At 29.2% G+C, this 19918-nt stretch overlaps 1 protein-coding gene across 3 annotated transcripts in view; it reads right to left on the bottom strand.

The window, feature by feature from the left end:
• Positions 1 to 19918, bottom strand: part of LOC145833793 (epidermal growth factor receptor-like) — a 32611-nt gene that overhangs the window by 2770 nt on the left and 9923 nt on the right. For all 3 annotated transcript variants that reach the window (XM_082940980.1, XM_082940981.1, XM_082940982.1), the window contains 13 exons: positions 18750 to 18842; positions 17857 to 18012; positions 17480 to 17558; positions 16436 to 16533; positions 14881 to 15022; positions 14494 to 14664; positions 13726 to 13809; positions 12029 to 12220; positions 9501 to 9659; positions 8319 to 8441; positions 6201 to 6300; positions 4358 to 4455; positions 1832 to 1984 (listed from right to left, as the gene is read on the bottom strand). In XM_082940980.1, coding sequence (XP_082797106.1) covers positions 1832 to 1984; positions 4358 to 4455; positions 6201 to 6300; positions 8319 to 8441; positions 9501 to 9659; positions 12029 to 12220; positions 13726 to 13809; positions 14494 to 14664; positions 14881 to 15022; positions 16436 to 16533; positions 17480 to 17558; positions 17857 to 18012; positions 18750 to 18842 — 1648 coding nt within the window. The remainder of the gene's footprint in view (positions 1 to 1831; positions 1985 to 4357; positions 4456 to 6200; positions 6301 to 8318; positions 8442 to 9500; positions 9660 to 12028; positions 12221 to 13725; positions 13810 to 14493; positions 14665 to 14880; positions 15023 to 16435; positions 16534 to 17479; positions 17559 to 17856; positions 18013 to 18749; positions 18843 to 19918) is intronic.

The raw sequence follows: 19918 nt of genomic DNA, 5'->3' as shown, positions 1-19918 counted from the left end.
AACAAAGCTGGCCACAAAGAAAACCCTTTCCAAAAACTCTGCGCGGTCTTTATTCAGAGTGAAAAAAAAATACTGTGTGGACAAATCAATAACAATATATGAACGCGCGCCTTTCCAAGATGTTGACGCGCTCATCGGTGGCGAGCATTTTCAGTCAAGCTGGCGCTGAGATATTTTCTCGCAATTTCCACTTCCTGTGTGCAATATGCCCACACACGGCAAACAATCGGGTTTTTGTTGGGCTTTTGATCACAAAAGAAACGCCAGCGTGCTATTGAATGCGCGTGTGAAGAATTTTGAGAGGTTTTTATATTGCAGTGTTGAGTTTGGTGGCTGCAACTTATCATTTTATTTTAACTGTCACGTGGTGTGCTGATGCCGTTTTTGAGGCGAAAACAAAGTTTTGATGTTTTGTAAGAAGCAAAAGGAACTGAAAAAATGTATACTGTGAAAATTTACTTTGTGCGCAGAAAACTTAGTTGTTCAAAAAAGAGAGAATGATATAATCTGCTGAGAAGGCCGAACAAAATGCACTTGAAAATTTTATTCATAAGAAAGTATGAATTCAGATGTCAAACAGTATACAGCTCAATTTTGTAGTTTCACAGGACTAAAAAATAAAAAGTGATATTTACTTTTGTAACGTTAGACAAGATTCTGCATTTATCCGAAATGCTTGATTTTAACCAAAATTTTCTTACTAACGAATCAAAACTTAGTGTGGTTTAATTTTGAACTTAAAACATGAAAACATTGATAAACAAATAATAAAGACACACACTGTAAGAATAAATTTAAACTTTAAAACTTTTTCAATTTATGCTGTATATTGTGAATGAACTACAGTCACCTTAAAGTACAATTTTTTTTCTGTCTAAGTGTATGCAAAAAAAAAATCAACAAGTTAAAGTTTAAAAAAATAACATAAACAATAAATTATATTATACTTAAAATACTTTTTTAAAACTTTACAAAAGCTTTTTTATTATAAAAAAAATATTTTATCATAAAAATTTTAAGTCTGTAACGTTGTAACTTTTCGTGAAAAAGACAATTTTTTGAATTTTTTTCTTTTAAATTCTGTGTTTTTTTCATTTTTTGTAAAGGCCATAGGAGGAGGGGGAGAGTTCTAATTTTTCTACAAAAAATAACATTGGCCCTTATATAAAAACTTTAAGCATAAACTACAAGCTAGTTCTATAGAGTTAGAAAAAATTATTTAACTTTTGAAAACTCGTAATTTTTGTAAAAGTTTCCGTATGACTGCAAATTTTTCAGGGTCATTGTTTTTGGAAAATTAAAAATTCATTAAAAATATTTCTTCTCCTTCTTTTTTGAGCTAGAGACCTTAAACTTTTAGAAAGCATTACTTATATATTTAAAAGACTCTGAATGTTGAGTTTTAAAAAAGTAAAAAGGCGAGAAAAAAAAGGTAGTTTTTTTTAATAAAGTTGTTATTTCCAAAATTAAAAAAATCATCCATTGAATTTTAAATATTAGTAATGTACTTACTTTGAAAATTAAAAAAAAAAAGGTTAAAAATGAAGAAGGAACACAGATTTTTATTGAAACAGTCTTTTTTTGCTCTTTTATTTTGCTCCTTCTATAAGGAACCTATTTAGTTTATCGACTTTGATCGCTAACATCTTAAAAGTTATTTTGAATTATATTTATAGGTTAAAAATTTCTGACAGCTCATACAAAACTCTACTAAATAAGATCAATTTGCAAAATCAGGGTGGACTTCCCTATGAATGAAATAAAAAAAAAACTGCTGCCACTACTTTGTCATATTTATTCATTTTGTTTATCAAGTTAGTTGCCTGGCAACCTTGTTGTTGGGTAGGACGTCTTGGCGGAGGAGGTACTCATCAGGTTCGTGAGCGACAACAACCCCCTCCATTTCGTGCTCCTCCTCAAGAAGTTGCCTGAAAAACTCCCCGTCGTCGATAGTCGGACTCACTGGAGCGGAACCGTCGTCGTTCTATTGAATTAAATAAAAATTTAAGTAAATTTGGCAAACAATACTAACGTAAATCATAAACTTTTAATGTATAAAAATTTGGTAGGTGTCAAATATGCACGAAGGGGCACTTTTGCATGAGGGGTCACTTTTGCAAGGGTTGAATTTTTATTATGTTTTTTTTGAAGTAATTACTTTTTTTATTTATATACTTCATTTTTACTATTACTGTTACCTCTAACCCTTACCCTTGGTCGGTAACTTTTTTTATTTATTTCGATTTAGTTATTTTTTTACAATCACTAAAACTCCTAACCTCTACTCTAGGTCAGTATTTTTATTCTTTTAATTTTTTTTGTTTTTATTTAAACTACTATTTTCTTCTTGTTACATATTTTTTACAATCACAGTTACCCCAAATCCTTACCCTTGGTAGCTAATTTTTTTATTCAATTTTTTGTTAATAATTAGTCTTTTATTAGTGTTTCTTGTTTTATTCTCGTCGTGCAAACGTAACCCCTTGTGCAAAAGTTTCCTTTCGTGCAAAATTGTCTTCGTGCATATTTGACCCGTCATAATAAGTATTATATATGGATTATATGTAAAATATATAAAGAAAAAATTTAAATTATTAAAAATTTTAAATCATTCAGAGTTGAACTACTTTGTTAACTTCATCAAAAATACTGTCGTAGTTATCTTAACTTTAATAACATAATATAAATAAATGTAAAAACTATTTATTAACAGAAAACTTTTTAAACTTGAATTAAATAATGAAATTAATAATATAACTAAGTTTTAAACCACTAAAGAAAATGGTTTGAAAAAGATTGTAAATAACTAATCCTAAAAGTTGCCAGTGATTAAAGCCTGAGTAAAAGTTAATCTTTCCGAAACCTTTTACGTTTCAAATCGATTTCTGAAGACAAGGCTGCTGAAAAGCGCAACATTTTGCAATTTGCTAATCAAGCTTTGCCTGGTGGGAAAACAACGAATTTAATTATGAAGAAAGTTTGTAAGCGAATTAGCAACGATGTTCTATTGACTTCTAAGAAAGATTTGGCTTGAATTTTATTATAGAAAAAAATGGAAGTTAGTTAAAGTATATAATAAATAAGGTTTTACTTGGAGAATAAATGAAATTACCATATGAGCTTTAAACTTGTGGATGTTAGTTAGACTGAATTTAAAAATATGTTTAAGTATATATATATATATAATGTTTTTATATAATTTTATAATTTATAAAACTTTTTTAAAAATTTAATTTTATTTAAAGGTTTTTTATAATGAAATTCTTAAAACTTACTCAGCCAAGCTTTATAATAAAGTTGTAATTAAAAATTATCTCTGGCTTGAACTTTTGAAATACAAATAGTACAAAAAAGTATGCTAAGTTAACCTGATTTTAATTTCAGTCGCATTAAAATTAAAAATAATTAGTTAGCTATAAAACTTACGTAAGAGATCATTATTTTAGTCCTTAAAAGACGTTCTTTTGTTGAAAAAAACAAAATTAATCAGAAATGTCTAGATCCCATATGCACGGCGCATATGGTTTAATGATTCATCTGAATTAAACAAAGATAATTGAAGATTAATTAGTTTGTTAAATAAACAAACACCAAATACGTAAACATCCGCTAAATTTAAAACAAGATTAATTTGTTTTTATATACGCTAGCAGATGCGTTTTTTTTTAAATTTTTAATTAAGTATTGCTTTTTTTTTCAGAGCTCTTAAAAGGCAAAGAGTAGTGAAACTAAGCGTGAAAAAGATTAAAACTTATGAAAAATTTTTGTTACACGCAAAAAAAAGCACGAAATTCCGAAACATGTTAAAAATTTCCCTGCAAAACCGCTGTTACAATTTCATGGAAAAACGAACAATAAAAATTCCAACGGTAGTATGGTATTATAAACGTGCCGTAGTAAAATTTACATGAAAGGTTTTTTGTTTCTTGCTTGAAGAAGTTATGAATTTTTAGCATTGAAAAAGGTTACATAAAAACCGCTTGGGAATTTAGGTCAAAAAAAATTGATTTACTTTGATTCATATAGTTTATATTTTAAATAAAAAGTTCGCTCACTCAGTACTAAAGTTTTTACATACAAAAATTAAGAAAAAAAAGCATTACCATGTATCAAAATGAGCACAAACAATTTGTCACTATACAAAAATAAACATTAATTTTCCAACTTCGCTTGCAAACATGTGTTATCGTTTGCAAGTGTATTTTTAACTGGTTAACTTTAAAAAAAAGATGGTTCATTTTGTGCCAAAACAAATTAAATTTCTTTAGTCAATTTAAACTAAACGCTTTTAAAGCTAGTAAACCATTTATTTTTGATATAAAACTGTAGAAATTTTTATGAAAACTATTAAAAGTACCTTTAATACGACGTATTTGGTCGGGTTGGCCACCATTTTGGTGAATTCTTGTTTGAGCTCAGTGAATGTTGGTCTGCCTAACCTCTCTACCATCCAGCCTGTTAATATTAGTACTTAGAATAAATATTGATAACAGCTAACTAAAAAACTAAAACTCTTACTTAGTACAAAACTGAATACTTGTTCATAATTTATAACTTTAGCCTTTATTGGTATATATTCTCAGTAAAAAACATTGTTTCTCAAAGCTTTTAATCTTTATAAACAGTCATAAAATATAAAACATCAATGTAATTTTTAAAAATGTCTGCATTGTTTGTTTACATTAGAGCTTTTACGCGTAAAATAAAGTGCGTTATGTTTCTCAAACGTTTTGTTGGTGCTCAAGTTATGTGAAAGGAGACAAAAAGCTTTGTTATTCTTTTTTTTAAATACACATGTGCTATTTATTTTAGAACGATCGAAAAAGCAAGTTACAATAGTTGAAACTAAAAAGAATGAAGTTCTACAGAAACAATCAAAAAAAAAAGCTCTACATACATAAACTGTTGATATACTTTGATACAAAAACAATTTTGCTTTCCGAACAGTATAACAAAAATCAAAACAAATTAAAAAATGACATTTTTGAAATGCATTATAAAATATTTTTTGGCTAATTTTAACTTAAAATAGCTTAAATACCTTTAAAGTAATAAAAATTTCCAATAACTCCCAAACATTCTCACAGAATTAAATAAAACAAGGGTGTAGAAAAACAATAAAGTTATTTAAAAGTTTATTTTAAAAGAAATATTTGAGTATAAATAATTTCACCAGATTTTGTCAAAAGTTAATTTTTAAATTTGAAAAAGAAGCGATTTCTTCCAAGTAGTGCAATTTTACAACGCAATAAAAAATAAGGGTTTTAAAGTTATCTTAAAGTGTTTTTACGTAGTTAACTTAATAAGAAAATTATGTACTTTTAAATCCATTATATGATTATAAAGACTACAAAAACTAAGTGTATTAAAAATTAATAACACAAAAACATAATGAAATGATTAGGTGCCATGAGGAACAAAAGTGACTAGAGCTTTATACTTTTGAGAAGTAAAAAACTAAATTTAAGATGAAATTCAATTTAAGAAATTAGAAAAAACTATTGCTAAAACTTATAAAAAAACTGAATAAATATCATGATACTTAAGAAATTTTAAATTGTTCTCACATTCTCAGTTTAATTTATGTAAAAATTATTAAAAAAAACTTGCGTTAAAACTTTATGTAGTTTTAAATATTAATACACAAATCTTTGCTTTGAGTGCGCACTTTTTAGCCAAAAACTTTATGTTAAAAAGGCAATTCTCCACTTGAAATGGTACTTTTTAGGTGCGCATTTCCTGTTGAGCACGCATTTCTAAGCTTAAAGTGCGTATTCAACAAAAGGATAACTCTGAAGCTAAAGCTAACATAAGTATATACAAAACATAAGTTTGTAATTCTAAAGTGTATACGAGTTTTCTCGTTATAAACATACTACACTTTTTCGTTCAAGAATTCAATAATCATTACACGGTTCAACTTGATTATTTAAAACTCAAGGAGAATCAAATGAACAAAACTAACTTTGAAAATTCAGCATTAAACAGAAACTAACACTTTTTCTTATCATCAACTTAGTTATCATTTTTCAAGAGAAAAAACATTAAACTTTAATATCAAAAAAATCAAAATAAAATTACGTAGAAACTAACACTTGATGAGTAGGTTGTATGTAATAGTAGCAATATGTATCATTTTTCAAGAGAAAAAACATTAAACTTTAATAATAAAAAAAATCAAAATAATTTTAAACACTAACACTTGATTAGCAGCATGTAGACGTCAATAGTGGCACACGAGGGTTGAGGAAGTCTGTCGCCTTTCTCGAGCAACTGCAACATGTCCATGGCCCGCACACCCTGAAATTTATTTGAACTTGTGACAACTTGAAGAGTGAAGTGAGAAAAATATTGGTTCAGGCGTTTGAAATAATACTAAATAGCTGAAATTTATTTGTTTGAATTTGTGACAGGTTGAAGTGAGAATTCAGGCGCTTAGTATATTACTAAATAGTTGTAAGTTTGAGTTCAAAAATGGTGTTGTGTGGAAAAGAGCTTCCAAAAACAAGTGTTTTAAATTTATAAATTACTATAATAATTATAAATAAGTATTTAAAAAATATATATACTTAAAGAAATCATTTCTGTGGAATATTTTTACACAGTTTCCATTTGAATGTGAATTTGAAAAAGCTGGTGCTAAAGCTATTAAAATCAAAAATTAAATATTATTTAGAATCCTGTTTTTCGATTAAAAATTTTACGCATGAAACTATCCTTATGAAAATGTTCAAAAAATTAAAAATTAAAACCAAAACCAATAGATGAATAATCAAAGTAGACAGTTCAAAAATTAAACCGTCAAAAAGGGGAAAAGCGGCGAGAAAACTTACTAGACAGCAATTAAACTGTCGTAAAACTAAAAAGATTTACGACGGAGTTTTGTAGTTGGCAAACAAAAGCCTCGAAAACAACTCGGACTTCGAGAAAGCGTGAAACAAAACAATGTTTGCCCTTTCGTAGTAACAAAGGCTCACTCTCTACGGGCAAACTTTGTGTTTTGTTTGCCTTGAACTTCCACTATTCACCACGCAGTTGTGATTTCAGTTGTACAAGAGAGCAAACTATAACTTTGTTTGTTTCAGCCTAATGAGCTGAAAAGTTCAAGTTTACAGCAGAATCGATGCTGAATTATAGTGCTGGTTTTGATGCAGAGCTGAAACCATCAGTTTGCTTTTTGATTTTCAATATTTGCACTGCGCTGCTTTTTCTTTTGTTATCTTTTGATGTTGACTGTTGGCTTTTGCCAAGGGAGTGAGCCAAACGCGAAAATTTTCAAACAAAATGTTGTTTGTGCGAATTTTTTGATGGCATCTTTGTGCTTGGTAATTTAACAGAAAGTTTGAAAGCTTTTCAAATGAAACAGAAGCCAACGCGGTGTTGGTGTTTGTTTTGAAACAAAAAGTTTCAAACCTTGAAATTGTAGTCTTTCCTTGTTTATGATTTTTAAGCATACACAACATCTTGAACCTTGGTCTAATTGTTATGTAGTTAAAAAACTTTCAACGTTTAATGCATGCAAAACATAATTTTGTATTACAAATCCTACAAAACACGATTTTTTTTACAAAAGCATAAGCTTCACACGATGCGGAAAACCTGTTCAATGAGTGTCTGTCAAAGAGCAACTCATAAACAAATGTAGTTGTTATTGACGAGCGCACACCGTTGTGAACAAACAGAGAGCAGAAAACCGCTCATTTCATTGTTGCCCACAGCACAAAAGAAGCCTGGCTGCAAAAACAAGTTTCACACTTGAATCGACCCGTGTAAAAAACACATTTTGAAAAGAAACTTTTCGACTTATCAATCCGCTTCCTTTTCACACCTTTCAATTCAATACACGTTTTTCAAGCAGCGTTGAAGCTTCAGCTGAAGTTAGTGGTGACGCAATTTCCGTTTTTTACTACAATGACTGAGTGAGAAAAAAAGTAGCTAATTAGTTGACTTTTGGCCGCAAGCTTGAGAGATATTTTTCAGTTTTGACACATCGAGGATACGTGTCAGTTTTCTTCAGACAAAAAGTTTGATTGTGCACTTTAGACAATGACGTTTAGTCAATCAGTTTAAAGCCAAAATAGTATTAAATTACAACAAAATTTTCTATGTGCTTTCATATTAAGTATTAAAGTTTTTAAAAGCGTTTTTAAATAAAGTAAATAAAAAATCATCTACATAGTTAAAACTAATTTTTCAAAGAGACTTTACAAAAAAAAACGTTGCTTTAAAACGTATGAAAAACTGCGTTTTTGTATGACGAAACCACGAAACAGTTCCGTAAAAAACAGTAAAATTTCACAAACACGATTTCAACAAACCTCGTAAGGTCTGGCGCCAAAGGTGAATATTTCCCAGCAGGTGACGCCGTAGGCCCACACATCGGACAAGTGGGAAAATGTTCTCTCGGTGATGCACTCCAGCGCCAGCCATTTGATTGGAAGCTGAAATTTTTTTTTCGATAAAAGTCATACAAATATTGGTACAAATATCATCAACAGTAAAAATTAAATTTTGTCAAAATCCGCACAAACCGCAAATATTTTTTTTTTAATCTAAACTTCAAGTTAATGTTGCATGAAACTGAGAAATAAAAAAAAGTACAATGCAAAACTAAATGAAAAATATTTGAAATGTTTAATTGCCAAATTATTTTTTTCGTTTCACCGTGGTACGCCCGACATCACTTTAATCCCTTTTTGTAAGAATTCATTTGAAAACGGTATCATTTCAGGCGCAACAAACCGTCGAAAACTTGCAAATGTCAAAATTACCGTAATTGTCAGCGCAAAAAATACTACGAATTTCGGGGGAAAAACCGCAAACGAGAAGTGGTAACCGTCATTGTGACGCAGTAATGATGCTCGGTCATGCGGGGATGTTTTCGCAACGCCACACGCTTTTCAGGTGAATATCTCAAGTATTTGCGGAAATTTATAAGCCGAGCCAAAACAAGCAAGTTTTGGTGATTGCTTTCCGGCTTGGTTACACTTGAAATTTTAATAACTTGATTTGTTTTTTGACCCATAAAACCTTTTTAACCTATGATTTTTAACACACTGGGCTGAATAGAAAGTTGTATAAGCAATTCTAGTGCATTTATGCCGTATTAGGGTTGTTAATTAAACGGGTTCTTGTATATAAATAGTTAATGTAAAGGTGATGTTAGGAATATGTAAGTACAATTATTTCACGGTATCTACTTAAACTAGAATACACAGAATAAAACAACATATAAATTAAAGTTAGAAAAGTTAAATTTGTATACTTAAATAATTCTAACTAAAACTTAATTATAACAACTGTTTTTTTTTTTTTGAGACGAAAAAACTCATTACTTTGACAGAAAATAAAATTGTTACCTAAAAGTTCAAATAGTAAATTTTTAAGGTATTAGTAAGGTAACAGTTTAAAACTATTTAAAAAAAACTTAGCGTATCAGTCAACTCTTTGAAACTGTAAGCTCGGTAGCTGCTTGTATTCTAAAACAACACAAATCAAACCTTTCCGCCTTCCGAATAGTAAAAGTCCTCGGAGTAGTCCAGCATTTTGGCCAGCCCGAAATCGGTTATTTTGACGTGGTTGGGCGTCTTGACCAGGACGTTCCTGGCGGCCAGGTCTCTGTGGACCAGGTGTTTCTCGTCTTCCAAGTATTTCATTCCCTGTAACAATTATTAAAATAATTGAGATGAAATTTTTTAATTAGTCATCATTAGTGACTAGTTTTTCTGTATATCTTAAAACAACAAGTTTTTCTGCTTAGCGACAATAAGTAATTTAGAATTTTTTTTAGTTAATTTAACAGCTTATATAGAACATAAATCATAAAGTACTATTAAAAAAATAATAAGAACTCTATATGATGCACCATAATTTTTTTTTTAATTATGTACTGAACTATAAGTACTTTCAATTTGTTGCTGAAGAAAAACCTTATAAAATATTAATGGTTTTCGAACTAAACAAACTCAATGAAATAATGCGAACTCATTGCATACGGAATATAAATCAACCTTTACTTTAACCTTTATTAAAAATTATTAAAAAATATAAATTGACCTTTATTTTGAGTAAAATTGGGAATATTTTTAATTAACTGATAAAAAAAAACCTTAAATTTACTTAAAGTTAATCATGTATAATAATATTATTAGTGAACTAAACACTTAAAACATAAGTTATATTATTTGAACCATGAAATTTTAATCTGTTAAATCAAAAATATAAATGTGATCAAGTATTTCTTAAATATGTCCTAAAACACTAAAAAACAAAGTTAATTTCAATCAAGCATACAAAAATCACAAATTGAAAATTACTGACTAATTAAGCAGAACAAAAAAAAAATAAGACATTTTATTTTACAAAACAATGTCGACAATAAACGAATTTTACTTCAACTTCTTTAGAAAAAAATAATGAAAATAAAATACTATATTTACGTGATTAACTACCAATAGCTTTTGTAAAAATCAATATTTCCAAGAGAAACGCTTACCTTACCGTTTTCTGAAAATAAATCAAATCTACGCTACCGCCCGATATTGAAATTAAATAAAAATTGAAAACGATTATTTATATAGAAACAATACTTAATAAATGCAGTTTAACTTCAAACTAAGAGTACACAAATAAAACTTTAAAAAGACTCCATCAACTTCATTACCAAGGAAAAAAACAATCACACAATTTCCGCTCAGCCATAGTTACCATAACTTACAGCTTTTTTATGAATTTGCATGCAGTTTACATAACAAAAAACGCCAATTTGTGGCAACTGAGCTTTATTAATCACGAGATAAGCGGCAGGTGGAGGGCTTTGCATCCATTTTTAATGAGCCCCCATGCGCAAATCGACCTTCGGAGTCTAATTTGGCGCGAAACTGCACCGCGTTCATTATTGATCGGGTCACCTGGTGTGACGTCATAGTGAAAATTTATTCGTCTGGCCGACCTCTCCGCGTTATTGCGTTGCAAATTGCCATGTAATTTCGGCTTTGATCTTGCGAGGCTGTTATTTCCGGGAGTAATTACGGTTTATGGAAAGGCTACTTGCAATTTCAGCAGTCTCATATGATGTATTTTGGCCAAGAAACTGTTTAGGACTTTCGTTCATGATGTAAAATTTTATATTCTACGCTTCGTGTGTAATACTTTTACAAGTTGAACATATGATGTATAATCAATAATCATTATTAGAACAAACAAGTTCAATCCAACTACTGGTTTGATTTTATGAGTCACACCAAACAGAATGTACTAATGCAAGACGCGTTTAAAGTTAAAAAATAAGACAAAAATTTACACGAGGTACTTGGAGTTATTTTTAGTCGTTTATAAATCAATGGTATTAATTTTTACTATGTCAGTAAACTTTTTTTTTAAAATAACAATATTAAGTTCTACCAAAATTAACTTTTAAAAATTCACATAACTCAAATTTGGTATTTGATGAAATTTAAAATACTTTACATAAAAGAAGTTTTCTTTTAAGACTAACATAAGTAAAGTATAACCCTTATACTGCATAAATATATAAATAATTTATTGGAATACAAAAAAAAAATTAAACACGTTAATAAATTAAATTAAGTCGTATAGAAGACCACAAAAAAAGTCAGACTTTATAGTATGTAATTTTGTTTTAAAATCACTTAAAGTCTAGTTCAAAGGCAGTGTTTTTAAGTAATGACTGTTTTACTTAACTTAATTTGTTTAAACAATTTAACAATTCGAAACGAGTAAAGCGTAAACACCTTACAAACATTAAGAAGTTGGTCTTAAAACGATTTTAATCATATGCATTAGTTTTTATGCTTATAAATAGACTCTATAACTTACTTAATTAAGATAAGTTCAGCGTATATAGATATCATACTAGAGCTTTAAAGCCTTAGTGTAATCCCACAAAAATTTATCAAACAAAAAAAAAGAAATTTGTAACATAGCCTGTGCAAACGTTCACACTGACAAATAATTCTCCAGCAAAAATTTATACAGAAAAAAAATTAACAATTGAAAAATTACGAACCTCGGCGATCTGCAGGCACCAGTTGAGCATCTGCCGCCCCGTCACCTTCTCCCGGTGATCCTCGGACCTGATGAAGTCCAGCAGCGATCCCAGCGGCATCAGCTGGGTGATCAGGGACACCTGGTCCCGCATGCAGATGCCCAGCAGCCGCGTCAGGTACACGCAGTCCACGCTCGCCATTATGTACGCTTCCTGCGTGACGTCATATTTGTTTTAGTGTGACGTAATAAACGCTTTGATGTGACGTAATATTTGCTTTAGCGTGACGTAATAATCAAAGCGTTGGGTTGGTTTATTGAGCATCAAAAGTAGATTTTTAAATGTTTTTATCAGTGATTGCTGCAGATTACTATACTTTTATTTGTTCATCAATATGTTTATTACTAATTAACTTGTTGTGAATGTTATGCTTTTTCATAAAAAAATAAAAGCTGGAGGGTTTTAATGCAGATTATAAACACACTTAATACAATAATTTTCCCTTGAAAATAAACATTTACAAGAAAAATATTTTGGATTGAAGACTAATAAGTTTATTGTTGTAGTTGTAACTAATAAACTAATAACATATGGTATACTTGCATTATATGAGGTTATAAATTAGGTGTAAAACATTTTTTATTTTAAACTTATAAACATCTGCTAAACAAAAAATTTTAAGCTATATAAAAAACAATCATACTAATGGTCAAATATGTTAAAACAGGTTTTTTTAATTACGTATAAAAATTTCAGTCATTAATTAATCAATAAAATGGAAATTTTAAGATTAAAAAACGTGAATTGAAGACACAATGAATAAATTTGTTTTCGAGCGAGTAACTTAAATTCACAATTCTCCTAATCAGCGAGTTTCCGTATATTTGATCAAACTTCTGTCAACTGAAAAGAATAAGGAAATTGTCTTTATTTTTTGTAAATAACCAGGTTAATTTCAATGACACGGTATAGTTTCTCCTAAAAAGACAAACATATAAAGTTTCAAGCAAAATCCGATTTTTCGTAACTTCCTTATTGTGAAATTCAATAATAAGAATTAGTTATTTTCAATCAGTTCAACAATTGAGTTGTTGAAAAAAAACTTAGGTTATTTTTTGCATGCTAGTTTAAAGCTTTAAACATTTTTTTTTCATAATTTAAATTTATTTCAGTAAATACTAACAATACGGTTTTACACGACGGAAAATATGACGCACTATGATTTGATCTATGTTTAAAGTCACAATAAAAAATATGTCTTAATTTAATTTAACATCGTTAGCTAGTACATAGTATGATAAATCTAATTATTACGTAATAAATACAACATCCGTTCTCGTAAATTGCAAAACAAGCTTTCTGCATGAAATGCAATGTAAGGCTTGAGGTCTGTTTATTTCTGTCTATTGTAGTAATCTGTTTTCTTATGTAACAAATCAATAATATATATATATATATATATATGTTTTATTGATTTGTTTATCAGAATTTGTTATATACCACAATCCTAATAAACTATTTAAAAGCCCTTCAAAATGGGCTCTGTTGGAATTGATTGAGTTTAAATAATCACAATATTTTCTATACATACGTTCATCAGTGGCAGCGCGTGGTATTTTTCCTAAGGGTGCAAAAATTTTATAAGCATTTAAAAAGCCTCTTGATTTGAATATTTTCAAAGATTATTAAATAAAATAAAATGTTCATTTAACTCAAACCTCCATGACTTGATTGCTGGCGCTGTGAATTTCCTCCGTCGTTTTCAGTGTCTTCACGGCCACTGGTATTTGCACTTTTTCACCCTAAAATTATTTTTTCTTACAAATATTATAGCGTGCATTATTTATATTTTAAACATATTATTAATGAGTTTCTGAAAAAAAAGATGTGTCTTGTTTGAATATAGATGTTTAGGAAATATTTAGTGGTTCAAGCAAACAATATGATTTAATCTGAGTATAAACTATATCAGTTTGATATTCCCATTTTATTATAAAAAAATAAATGTACATAGTATGTTTTCAAAAAAAATCATTCTAAAACTATTTTCATTAAAACATTAAATACTTATCATTTTATAATTGTCTTTTAAATGTAGAATTTTCTTTAAAATTAATTAAAATGTTAACTTATTTTAGCAACAAGTTAACTTTTTTCGGTTTTATAACGGTTGCGCATTTAAAAGCAAGTTTTTTGTTCGGAATTACCCGACTCTATCAACAATTCCTTGCAAAAACTGAGCCACCTACTCTTAATATTAAATCTATGTTTATAAACATATAAAAAAAAAGATAATTAATAATTGAATAACTTTAAAATTTAAGTTGCGTTACCATTTGGATAAAAGCTGATCTAAAGTTTATCATACTTTTTAGCTTTTCATTAGGAAAAATAATATCGGTAGTTTATAGATTGATTTGTAATAAACTCTTAAAATAAAAAATAATCTTTTATTAAGTTTTTATACTTCTATAATTTAAGTCAACCTGTATGCACAGCGGGGTCCACATTCCCTTGAAAACATCCCCAAACGCCCCGCTGCCCAGCAACTTGCCCAGCACAAGCTCGCTCTCGGTCACTATGCGCAACTGGGCCAGATTAGCCTTGCACGCCCCTCCCGCTGGCAACATGGGCACGTCCATGGCAACCACGTCGTCCTGGTAACAAGAATTTTAACATTTATTTAAATAACATAAATATTCGAACTTTGAATTTTAGATAATTTAAAATATTGTTTTGAAAAAAAAAATTGTTGCAGCTCATTTAATTCAGCAATTAATTGAAAGATGTAATATATGATAAAAATCGTATTGAAGCAATCGATATTTTTTTGTTTATAGCAGAAGTTTTAATAATGCTATACAAATTCTAACAGCTTCAGCGTCGTATTTGACGGGGAACATTTTCCTGATGTCTTCGATTTGTTTCTTCTTGTACCTGAAGTACAACGCAGCAAACACCAGCACAAGTATGGCCACTCCCACTATGATGCCTATCACAACCGATATTGGTATCCTGTGTTGGTCAATTGGTTAAAAATTTGTAGATTTTTATTTTGAAAAAGCTGGCACGCTGTTGTATGAAACGCAAAACTTTACTCAAGTTTCACAATTTATTTTTTATACTACTGATAACTGGTTAAGCTTGATAGTTTTGCTTTCGTAGTAATACTAAATATTATGCAAAACTCTAATAGAAAACGTAGTTCAAGTCGTATCAAAATTAAAAAAATTACTGTATAAAAAGTACTGTTTAAAATAATTAAACTGGGGACTTTCATAACAAACTTAATAATTACTAAAACATACCCAGGAAAACTAACAACAGTATACAGCACTTTTTTACATATTTCACGAATAAATCTTAATAAATATTTTCTACAACCTTACAGTTGTAGTATTAGGTTCTCTTGGCAAAAAAAAAACAAATTATTTTCGCTTGAAATGTAAAGTTATGTAATCAAAATTAAGATTTAAAAATTTAGTAAGTGTTAGTGTATATTTTCTATTGAAAATCTGATAAAAATAAAACAAACAGTATTATATATTTAAAAAATAACTAATAGTAATTTAAAAAGTGTTTTGAAGTTCCAACTATACAAAAAATTGAAAACAAGTTATGCAAAGTAAAAAAACAATGTTAATTGCTCCGTGTTTCTGACAATTGTAAAGTTCATTTGTATACGTGACAAGCAGAAATGTATGTAAAATAGCAGAAACTACATTAGTGTGGCAGCAAAAATAACATTTTATTTAAAAGCATGTCAATCGTTATGAGTATGACATGCAAATTACAATTACGTGTCTCAGCAAGCTGTAATAATAAGCCTTTGACTTTGTTTGGCTACTTTTTTTGCAAAAGAATAGTAATTTGCTTTACATTACTTTTGCGGTTGTATTGTTTGCTAATATTTCATAATCATGGTGTTTGTTATTGTTGTACTATTTTTATGTTTTTGTAGCAATTTTTGTGAAGTCAGATTGATGTTTTAGCTTTTGGCTAATTTAACTGATTTAAAATGATTTTAAAGTTGGATTGTTCAGATATAAAAAACACCATTTAAAATATATTAGAATACAAACAGTGGTTATTTCATTTTGTGAGTAATTGTATTAAAGCAGTAAACACAAGCTTTTACTGAATAAAATGCAGGAAACTATGAATAACACTAGGATACAGCTTGTCTATTTCTAAAGATTTTAAAGAGATAAACTTTAACCCAACTAAAACTAAGTGTACTAGAATAGTTATACTAGTAAAAGAATTTTAAAACTATTTAAAGTCAATAAACTTGAAAAGTAACTAAGCTTTAACTATTTTTTTAAAGATAAAACTAAAATAAAAAGTACATGATTTTAAAGTTTTTATATATTCCTTAAAAAATTTCAAATATAGTTTGAATTTCAGTTATATATGAAACTTGCTAACTTGGGTTCGTAGCATTCTGTACGGCCGTCCTCATCGTAAATGTAGCAACCCGATGTGCACTTGCTGTTAGCTTCACACTTCTGACAGTTTCCAGTATACTGCAAAACATGTAAAATCAAATAAATTTGTTTATTGAAAACACAAGTCTCGCTTGTAGTCTGTTCTAAATCGTCAGTATATTAAACTTATAAGTGAACATATATAAATGTCTTTGTTTAAGTGATTATATTACTTCATATAACTTGAAAACGTCATCTAGTCTCACCCAAATCGATTGCTTTTAAAATGATAAAATTTTCATACTTGTAAATTTAAATTTATACTATAAAAAAGAAATAGTTTTGAATAATTCGCAACAATTTTTCAAGTTATACAAATAACACACTATTTAATTTTAACCATTACAGTTTGAATTTACAGGTTACAAGGTTTATGTATTAATGTGAAAAAGTAAACTTGTTGTAGCTTGCTGTTCATATGACTTTTAGCACAATGGTAACTTAGAACTATAGTATACTGAAATAGGTATTTAAATGCCGGAGAACACAACTTAAGCTTTTTTGTTTTAACATTTGAGCCTTTTACCATATGCTATTTGACATATGCAAAACTAAAACCAGAAGTAAAAGTTCAACCGAACTTTTAAGGGCGTATTTTATAACAAGCTTAAAAACTTTGCATATTCAAAAACTAGTTCAGTTATAATCAGTTTCTGTACAAAAAACTAAAACACTCTATTACATTTTTTTTTGAAATAAAATCGTTAGCCGTGAGTATACTTTTATATCGTCAAGTCAAACTTTTGTACATTTACTAGACGTTATTTTCAACAAAACTATAAGTATCAATGCTAAAAAAATAAATTAAAGTTCTGATAAAGTGAACGCTTTGAAATCATTTACATCTCATAGTAAACGTTGTCGTTATACAAACAAAAACAAATACCACATAGAACCAACACAAACTAACAAGGGTGTGACAACTAACTTTAGCTTGTTTATAATAATAACAAAGTTATATAAAAGTGAAACAAAAACAACTTACCAGGGTGTACCGGTCGGCCACTAGCTGGTGACAGTGAGCGCAACCTTCCGCAGAACGCTCGTCCTCAGGACCGGAGCAGCTGAAGAACAAATTTCAAATCAGCTCAAAACAAACATAAATTTTCGTGTTTGCCTTCGAAGCGCAAACATTGTGAAACGCGTTTGTGCGCCTTCAATTGGCTTCAAAACAAAAGGTGTTTGCTTTAGTTTTAAACTGTGTGAGATATAGTAAATAGGTATTAAATTAACTTTGTACAGTAAAAAATTAAAAACTTTTACCTCCAGATCAAAACAACAGTATTAGTTCTGACAGCAAAAAATCAACTTCTCAATTTTCATTGGCTGATTTTTTAACAAACCATACAACGCGTTACTAACATGGCGGTGTCGGAGAGGGGGTTTTCGTTGGGAAGGCAGTTTTCGGAGCACTTGCGGCAGGTGCGGTCCACTTTGTAGTGGGTCGTGGGACACTCGGCCACGCACGCGCCACCGTCCTCGACCATGTAGTTCTTGCACACGTTCGCCAAATCGGACCTGAAGCAGTTGTTTGTCACCATTACTTATTGTAAAGTAAAATAAACAAAAGTGTACAAATATAAAGCATCGTATTATAAAATTGTTTGAAAAAACAAAAAAAAATAGTTAATTTGATCAAAATTAAATTAAAAGAACTCATGTAGTTGTTGTTAAAGTATCAAAAATAAAACTGTCAAGTTTTGTTATAAAAACAATTTGAAAAAAATAAAATTAGCAAGGTATTATAAAGTAAGGTCATGGATTAGTCACGCCGCAAGACAAAAATATTTTGGAACAAAACAAAATTTATTATCTGTATCTAAAAAAAATAAAATAATTCACAAAAGATCATGCTTTATTATGCTAACCTTTGACTGGACCTGGCTATATTTGAACTATCGCTGCTGAATTAATACATAATATAAGGTTTTGAACTATATAAAAACAAAAATATGTTTAATTAAATATAAGGTGACACGAAACTTCGTACAAGCCAAATGTAAAGTTGCTTGCTTTTAAATAGGCAAACAATGTTTTAGGTGATGAATTGTGCAAGATACTAACATCTATCTTCGTTCTAGCAATGATAAATTACAAAAATAATTTTCTCGATACTTAAATTGAAACACAAGGGATTTAAAAATTATAGTTCGTACTAAAAATAATTGTTTCTTGCAATGAAAACTTTATTTTAAATATAATTAACAGCAACAACATCGTTTTTTCAAGCATTACTTTATTAGCAATCAGCTAACCCTGTGCAGTTTTGGGGTCCGGGCCCGTTACAGGAAGTCTTGCACTCGGGATCACACGGCAAGCACTCTTTTAGACCTTCGTCTTGGTACACCCTGTAGTTATTACGTCATAAAGAACCATACATACTGTAAACAGTCCTTAAAGTTTTTGTTTAAATTTCATGTACGTTTTGATTTATGTTTTAAGATATCATCACAATAAACAAACTGAATATCTGTTCCGTTTAACAGAACAGCGAAACAATTGTTTTTCTTACGTTGTATTTTATTAATATTATATATATTATATATATATATAATATTAATAAAACACTACGTTTTAAAAAACAATTGTATATATACATACACAGTTGTAAAGTTTACTTAGTACTACTGCTAAGTCTGACATAAATATTAAAATTGTATTGCACCCTTAAAACAATATAACTTGTTTTCGACTTTTTAAAGTAAACTTGATCGAAAAATTTCTTGTATTAACGTAAAAACAAAAACATTGCTTCAAAACGTTTTGGCATTTGTAAGACATTAAAAAAGACCGATGGATTACAGCAAAGTTGCTGACCACAAAATGCCAAAACTAAATGTTAAAAGTCAGCGCTTTAAAAAAATCTTTAAATAAAAAAACTAAAATAAAACTGCATGCTTGTTTTCACAGCTCGCCGAAATTAAGTCTACCTTCCTGTTTGCATCACAACGAGAAGCCCCTATTGATTTGCTTTGCAAAGGTCGCACGAGAATGAATGAAAATGCGACGCGCGCTTTAGCACATTACCATTAGCGAAATGATGTATTGATGCATCTCTGCGCGTTTTAAAGCGATTTCAATAATACAGAAGGGGGCTTTAATAATGCATTCGCGTTTGGTTTCAAAGCGAATTACAAGATGTTTTTTCGATTACAGTTTTTTTTCTTGCTCGCAAAAGGTTAAATATATTTAATAACTTTTCTGTTCATTATTAGTTTTCAAGGACATTAGAAACACTGTTTTGATGTTTAAGTGGCCTTAGCTTGAAATTTAAAAACACTACATATATAAGTAAAAGTTTAAAATAATTTACTACACAAATTTAAATTGAAACCATGAAAATACTAAAAACAGATAAATTTGAAATTTAATTAACTAAAATGTTAAAAAACTCCCAGGTTAAAAATGACTGAGAAGGTTTCAA

This window comes from Thalia democratica, chromosome 4 (assembly GCF_965202585.1).
Source record: "Thalia democratica chromosome 4, ktThaDemo2.hap1.1, whole genome shotgun sequence".
NCBI classification, from domain to species: domain Eukaryota; kingdom Metazoa; phylum Chordata; class Thaliacea; order Salpida; family Salpidae; genus Thalia; species Thalia democratica.
Note: the sequence above shows the minus strand (reverse complement) of the source record. Positions and strands in the feature narration are given on the sequence as shown.